The 8,358-nt window shown below is 39.5% G+C and overlaps 1 protein-coding gene across 1 annotated transcript; it reads right to left on the minus strand.

Moving 5' to 3' along the window:
- Window positions 1-1,304: 1,304 nt before the first annotated feature.
- Window positions 1,305-7,523, minus strand: LOC143815550 (putative G-protein coupled receptor 139). Its single transcript, XM_077294863.1, has 2 exons — window positions 5,740-7,523; window positions 1,305-3,799 (listed from the first exon to the last, which is right to left on the minus strand). Exons 1-2 carry the CDS (start codon window positions 5,810-5,812, stop codon window positions 2,850-2,852), a joined length of 1,023 nt encoding a protein of 340 aa, XP_077150978.1. The 5' UTR covers window positions 5,813-7,523; the 3' UTR covers window positions 1,305-2,849.
- Window positions 7,524-8,358: the final 835 nt, after the last annotated feature.

Genomic DNA, 8,358 nt, shown 5'->3' on the forward strand with positions numbered 1-8,358 from the left:
GGACTTTTTCCTTTTCAACGACAGTGTATGTCTTTATAGAAATACTGAACAATCAAAACCCCGTTATAATGATTTCTCTGAGATTTTCCTACTAAAAATGATTGAAACAAGCAGATTATGTAGAGAAAATAATAGCCTGGGTCCTAAAAGTAGAAATCTAGTGGTAAGAATAGATAATTTCTGTATACCCATCTCATTTGTCCTTAGTTCACTGTTTCCAGCTCTACTAATTGCTTAGAAAAACTATAAAAGGAAATATGCAAGTACATCGCTGCCACAACCTTTGTTGTTTTTTGCACTAATTGTGTGTGATGACGGCCATTTTCCTGGTCTATACCTCTCTGTAAAGAACAAGTCTTGCTGCATCCAATAGATAACAAAAGGGTAGAGGCAGCATTTGGGTTACAGAGACGCCGGCTTCACAAACGTCACATGGTAGATGCTAGATCCCTGTTAGGAATTTTGTACTGGAATCCAGAAACTTAAGTTACGTCTATGGAAGGTAGAGGCAATATCGGGTTATTACAATCCACAGAACTGAGATAGCTGAATTAACCCATAGGAGGCCTAGGTTTATGGCACTTCCACCAACATTATAATCCTACAAGAACAAGGAAGCTTATACCAAATAAAATAATACAAACTTTATTGAAACGTATATTAAACAAGTAAAATTTAGCGGGGATACAAATGCAAAATTGAGCTACACTAATGGGGTGTATACCAATTGTAATACTTTTGGGTGGATTTCCATGCACGGTCATTAGGTTTTGAGCTTTTTGGTCTTTTTTACATATATTCAAATTATTCCAGACTCAGTAGCTCTTGTGAGTCCGCTCGCTACTTTCAGGGTATGTAGCTCCTCTCCCGGTTGACACACTGTATTTACATTACTCAACTATTAGTCTCTATATAACTTCATTTCACATCTAAGTACACAGGTTTAGAATGACTCTTTGTATTTGGACACTGGTCCTATTAGAATTGGTATACACCCCATTAATGTAGCTCAATTTTGCATTCGTATCCCCGCTAAATTTTACTTGTTTAATGTACGTCTCAATAAAGTTTGCATTATTTTATTTGGCATAAGCTTCCTTGTCCTTTTAGGATTATAACTTATGAGTAGTGATGAGCGAGTATACTCGTTGCTCGAGATTTCCCGGGTGACCTCAGAGTATTTATGACTGCTCGGAGATTTAGTTTTCATCATAGCAGCTGAATGATTTACAGCTACTAGCCAGGCTGAGTACATGTGGGGTTTGCCTGGTTGCTAGGGAATCCCCACATGTACTTAGGCTGGCTACCAGCTATAAATCAAGCAGCTGAGTCAACAAAAACTAAATCTCCAAGCAGTCACAAATACTCGGAGGTCACCTGAGCGTGCTCGGGAAATCTCAAGCAACGAGTACACTCGCTCATCACTACTTATCAGATAGCTGTTGGCCAAATACTTGATTGGCCAACACTGTCTGTTTTGACTTACTCATTTTAAATGGAAAGAGGGGAGAAAGTCTTTACCAGTCACTTTTTGCCACTGGCTTATCTCCTCTCAAATTAAATCTGGCTTTTAGAAATTAGTAAATTTAACCACCCAGTTTAAAACATGTTATTTTTTATTGGAGGGTAACTTTAAAAAGGTTCTCCACTACTTGGAGAATTGATATTCAAATGTCCAAGTCCCACAAGTAAAACAAGAAAAGCCTATATTCACCTTTCTCAACTTCGCCATGTCAGTGATGTTGGCATCGGGTCTCCTGATACTTGTGTGACATTATGTCCATGAATACTGCAGCCAAACAGAGATTGTTGACCAACTGCAGAATGTACTATTTTATCAGAACGGGTGTATGCTCTGATGGAATATTGATTAGCAGCTGCCGATTAGTGACTGCTGATTGGCTGCAGTACTCACATGATATAAAAATGTCACGCGAGTATCGGGAGACCCAACGTGGACATGAGTCCCGGAGGTGTGTAAATTTTTCTTATTTTACTTCGGGGGCTCGCATTTAAGACGCTCTTGCCCAAGTAGTGGAGAACCCCTCTCATCATTATAATTGACATAAACTTTAGTTTTCTAGATTGTGCCATAAAGTATCTGTTGGAATTTTCAAAAAGACCATCCAAAAACCTTCATACTAATACTACTGTCTATAGTAGGCCATATCTAACATACAAAGCTGCTATTATAAATAAGGGTTTGTCAACTGCATAGGAAACTGCCCTTACTAATACAGAGGGCAACCATAAAAGTCATACTGTACAAACACGCTTGTACAATGCCAACAAATGCCAGGTATGGCAAGATATTGGAGATGTATGTCAGAAGAGTAAACCTCAATGCTCGAATGCTGTGTGCATAGAGCCTTAAAAGATGCTTTACATTGTGTGGTCGCCCCAGACTTGGCACAGTTCTAGGAAAGCATACGAGATATCACAGGAAAATTAGTTTCTATTTGTATGGAATATCCTAAAAGAGGAAAAAAGATGTGGTGCTATCTAACCGTAGTAAGTTTATGTCAAGTTGTAAAAGGTGAGTTGTAAAAGGAAACTTACCTGATATAGTTGTGCTGCCTGAGGCTCACGTCTCGTTTTGGATCCAAAAGTGATAGACTACAGCTATTCTCAGAGAGACAGGGGAAACCGCTTCCGGGAGTTTCCCACAGTGAAAGTATCAGAAATGGATACCAGGATCAGAGATGCCTTCTGTTGCCACGATTGAATCACGGACGATGCCTTTTTGATTGAACAGGTAAAATCTGTTGCTGCACATCCAATCCGCCAAGAACACACCCAAGTTTGTTCTTGGCGCATTGGATGTAGAGCAACAGATTTTACCTGTTCAGTCAAAAAGACATCGTCCTTGATTCAATCGTGGCAACAGGAATATTAGTTTGTAACTTGTCATTTTTACAAGGAATTATTGAGCATTTTGCTAATTGAATAATTTCCTTTCGAAATCTTGATTGTGTACAAGCATAAAGGTACATGTTGACTGCGGAGTTGGTAAGGTCAAGCATGGTACCAATGTCTGCAGCAATGTTAATGCTTTTGCCGTAGTCTCCTCTGTCTATATCATAGTGCATGGTTTTGATAACGATCTGAGTAACAAAACGTGTGGTGCACAGGTAGCAAAAGGTCATGGAAATGGTCACTAATAGCACCATTGATTTTAGCCGCTGAGTCTTCACCATAATAAATGCTGAAAAACTCTTGCGGTTTCGCTGCATTTCACTGTGCACTTTGTTACTTTGGCAGATCTGCCTTAAAATAAACCCATTGAGAGTAAAGATGACAATGAATGGTATGATGTATACAAGGGTGTACTGAAACCATACCAAACAATCCACGTAGAGTTTTGACAGCTGAGCGTTGTAAACACAAACATATCCATTAGTTCCATTAAGGGGCTTTGACTCATTTGACCAAAAATAGGGAATAGACAACAGGTGGCAACAGATAAAGACTGCTGTTATTAGGTAGAGTGCGTATCTTCTAGTGCAAATCTTGGGTCTGACACCAACAGCTCGGATTGCGACAAATCGTTCAATGGTGAAGAAAACAACTAGCCAGACGGAAGTGTTGTAAGCGCCATAGCTTAGGACATCTCGTATCATGCACCAAGGATTTCGATTCCAGAAGGGCTGTAAAGTGTAGTACTTAAGGATTACCTCAAGAATGACAATCTGGACAAGGACCATTGTGTCAGCCACAGCGATTGCCATCATGTAACAACGACAAGAGGGTGAAAGTCCACAATTTCTTCTCCAGAAAATGAAAATAGTTAGTAGGTTTGCTGCAAAATTCAAAAGCAAAAATATAATAATAATGGAAACTAAGACAGAGGTACATTTATTAAAAGAACTAAAAAAAAGTTGACCCACTTTTTGGGACTCGGCCAACAAAAGGGCAAGGCTTAACAGAAAGAGGACATGTTTAGCGGACAGGTTTAAAATATGACAAAATGGGTCTAAAGGTTTGCAAAATTTCTCATCCAACATGAGCAACTATGATAAATTTGGTGTTTTCAGACTTTCTAATAAGCTTAATAAATCTGCCACACAATATCTTTAAAAGAGAACAATTGTTATGTTAAAATACAGTATATATTCTTTAGACCAGGGTGTACAACTTATGGCCACGGGCAACGTGATTGTCAGTGTCTGGTGCTTGCTCACATGCATTTTCCATGTAAGTGGACTGGAGCACGGATGGCGAAGTATTATTAGTACACTGTGCTAGGATCCTCATATTATGGTGGAATGACTTGTGTGGACGTAGACAAGTTGGAGAAAGCACCATGCACAAGTGCTGCTACATTCATGGTAGTTTAGGGAACCACTGGAATTTCTTGCATAAGTTAGAATAAAGAAACAGCATCCAATATCTCTTCCTTTCTGAATTACAAGTGGAGGAGAATGGGACCACTATCTCCCTAATAGATGGGTGTCCTAAAAATGGGACCAGCAATCTGACATTTATGGCATGTACTATTGATACGCCAATCAACTCTCATAAGGTAATGCCTAGATTTTATTACAAATCTGGGGGTTAGTTCAATCAAGGAAAAGATTGGGCACTTTTTCTTTAAACTAGGGGCTAATGTTCGGTTTACCCAGTTGATCAATTAAACATGAGAGCTATCAGGATGCAGCTTTATGGCATCAAATCCTGGCCACCAATATACTGTGGCATGCAAAAAAAAGTTTGGACACCCCCGGTCAAAATTATTGTTATTGTGAGCAGTTAAGCAAGTTGAAGATGAAATGATCCCCAAAAAGGAAGAATGGATGAAAATCCCTCTAATTGAAAGACTCTTGTCTGGCTAAAAAAAAGTGCTTGCAAACTTTCAAAAAGGGGGCAATACTGGGTACTAAACATGCAGGGTGCACAAACTTTTGCATCAGCCTATTTTCCTTTTTGTAGTTTTTAAAATGTATAAGATGAAAATATATTTATTTTGCCTAAAATACAAAGGAAATGTGTACTTTTCAACATTAGGCTTTTTAGAGGTCATTTCATCTTCAACTTGCTTAACTGTCCACAATTACAGTAATTTTGGTAGCCAAACTTTCACATGCCATTGTAAGGACCAAAAGCAGGTGATCAAATTTTGTCTGGGATTTATGACCAAAATTTGGGCAAAGAAACGTGCAACTTGAGTGAAATGGCCAATCTTGCACCTGTTAGAAGAAATCCCCCAAATGCTAGCCTCAGTTTAGCATATGACACGAAGAGAATTGAATGCTTTACTGCTAGTTTCATCCGCCGTCTCTACCTGAGGCTGCAGCTATATGACAACATATGTCACGCGGGGAAAAACCTCTGGGTAACAGATGATCAACTGTTCATGTTGTTTCGCTACATTAGAATCGCGATTTTGCTTAAAAAAAAAAAAGAAAAATCACAGACAAGTTGCAGTCGCGTGTCTTGCATTGAAGTTTATGGCAAATAAGTTTCAAGCAATTTGTGACCAGAAGCCGAAAATACAACACATTTGGACACGTGTCGCAGTTGCTGTAGGATGCAATGCGACGCTATAGGAAATCATTAAAGGCAATGTCGCGATGCAATACCATGATGTTGTGAGACATGACGCCATATAGCCCCAGCCTCAAAACTCATCCTCAATACAGGAGCAACCAAGGTCCAGGAAAGTAAAAATAATCTAATTAGTGATCCAAAATAGTAGTAGGTCCAAACAAGCCTGGCAAAAATCAATATTAATTTACTTACACGGGATCCCGATAATGGCCAAGACTGGATAGAACACTTTCTGTAAGGTTATCATCCAGTGCTCATTCTTCATTGTGCGGCAGGAAAGACATTAGCTGCTGGAAGTGATGCTTTACTGGTCTTTATAATGATCTGCTGCGGCAATGTATACTAGAAACACAGTCTATTACCTCTCTTATCACATATTTCATCAAATTGCAATATGTAATATACCTCTGTAAACACAAAAACAATAAAGAGGCAGTTAATGATTCACCAATCACTGGACCAGGGCCGGCAAGATGGCTGAAACGCTAACCAAGAAATAGGAGGCTGCTGGTTTCCAAGTAAACTAAGAGGTGTAGGCAGGCTGTGTTTGTACACCGCAGGTCTCACCGATATACATCTCCGCTAATCCTGTTTTATCTGAATGAGTGTTGTGATGCAATCTGGTATATGGAAAGGCCCACGCACGCATTAGAGCAAAGTCAACTGCACTCACTGATTTAGGTCGTCTTATGTTACATAGTACGAATGAATGGACACAAGTTCATCAAGTTCAACCAAGGGACGGGAAATGATTTAGGAATGGGGATAGGTAGATCTAACGCACAAAGCAGTATCAAATATTCTCCCTATTCATTCCAAGTGTACATGACTGAATCAACTTTCAATGCAAGAAATTGATAGGTGCATGGGTCACCCTGTAGAGACAGGGGATTGAGTGGTGCTAGAGATCAAGGAGGCCAGCCAGTGCTGTGGCCGTTGTCGGGTCTACAGTGAAATCTGAGCAGCCACATGGGACATAGTGCCCAACCCAGAAAGGGTGGATGTCTTAATACGATCCTTAGTTGTCAGCGGTGGGAAGAGAGCTGAGGTGCCGTGGATGCCAAGGTCCAGGCTAAGAGAAGTTTTAGTGCACGTATAGTGCTATATGCAGCGGGAAAAGAGCTGGGGTCATCGCACCATGAGGGGCTGGTTTGCTATTGCTTACTGAGACCGTCTGATCCTGCCACAAGTTTCCCCTTTTTATTCTGCTGAGGACGGCCAGCGAGACCATCATGACAGTTGGCATCCATTATGCCCCGGCTCGGTGGAGGCTGACCCAGACACGTAGATAAGCCCTTCCCAGGCTGTTAATATCAGCCCACAACTGTCTAGCCTTTGTTGGTTAGAATTTATAGGGGGACTCGAGGAATTTTTGTTTCTGGGGTCCACCATAAACTAACCAGTAAAGGATAAGCAAATAGCTGTGAGCTGTTATTAATAACCTGGGAAACTTGGGATATTGTAAACCAAAAATAAGGAGAGGATTTTACCAATATGTGTACCTGTGTATCATATGAGGCTCAAGTAGACAAAACAACAAATTTAAGAAAAAAAAACAAAAAACGACTTGATCAAGAAGTTCAATCAGTAACAAAAATCATAATGCAACAAATTTCATTTAATTAGAGACACCAAACAAGACAAAAATATTTAAAAACAATTGACATGACATGATGAAAAGGAGAACATATAATAAAAACCACAGGGAGCAGGTCAGCACTGTTTGAGAACAGTATGCATCTATATAAGATGTTGGAAAATGGAGATCCACAATATGTACGAATGAGGGTGTAAAAATGAGTTAAGTATAATTTCAAAGGTATAAAAAGCAGTGCAGTTCTTAGAAGTTCATATTATAGATCCATTCAATAATCCTTATATGCAATATTACCAGCAGGAAAAGGGCATAGTGCGATGTAATATACAAATATAACTTGATTAATAAGAGAACAGAATCAGAATACTAACCGGAGTTCACGTTGCATATGCTGGCTCTGCCAACACCACACTCCAATGCCCGTTTCACACGTTGCTTTGTCGGGGAGGGATTATTGAGTCATATTTGTATATTATAGCGCACTATGCACTTTTTTTGCCGGTAATATTGCATATAAGGATTGTTGAATAGATCTAGAATATGAACTTCTAAGCTAATACTTGAGTGATTATCTATATCATTATGCACTGCACTTTACACCTTTGAAATTATACTTAACTCATTTTTTTTTTTAAACCCTTATTTGCATATTGTGGATCTCAACTTTCCAACATTTATATAGATACATACCATTTACAAACAGTGCTGCATGTGCTGACCTGCTCCCCATGGTTTTTATTATATGTCCTTTTTGTCATGTCCTGTCAATTGTTTAAATACTTTTGTCTTGTTTGGGATCTCTACTTAATAAAATGAAATTTGTTGCATTATACGATTGTTACTTATTGATCAAGTAGTTTTTTGTACACAGAAGGTGCTGAATACAACTCCCATCACTGTTGCCTGTCCGGTCTGATCTCAGGGAGAGCAGGCAACAATGATCCGAGCGGTCTTTAGCACCTGAGAAGGACGCAAACTGTTCTGCTTTTCCCAGGCACCGGTAGCTGTCTCACTGATGCAACACATGGACTCTGATAGCCCTGGCTCTGGTTTTCCCAGTACCGGAAACATCAGGATGTGTGAAAGAGCCCTATTTCTCATGCTATTTACGGTGTATTAGTAAAAATCTGCAAAAATTGGCCAATCCTTGTAGTGGAGCAGTGTAATGTGCTTAGTGGTGTTTATGATAGGTTTGAGGATTTCACACAATGTAA

Source organism: Ranitomeya variabilis, chromosome 3, assembly GCF_051348905.1.
Source record: "Ranitomeya variabilis isolate aRanVar5 chromosome 3, aRanVar5.hap1, whole genome shotgun sequence".
NCBI lineage: Eukaryota > Metazoa > Chordata > Amphibia > Anura > Dendrobatidae > Ranitomeya > Ranitomeya variabilis.

What these genes read in the sequence shown, in the direction of transcription:
- LOC143815550 (XM_077294863.1), bottom strand. Translation starts at nt 5,812, where the DNA reads ATGAAGAATGAGCACTGGATGATAACCTTACAGAAAGTGTTCTATCCA. An exon ending in GGCCATTATCGGGATCCCGT is followed by an intron (nt 3,800 to 5,739) that starts GTAAGTAAATTA and finishes TGAATTTTGCAG; the next exon opens with CAAACCTACTAACTATTTTC.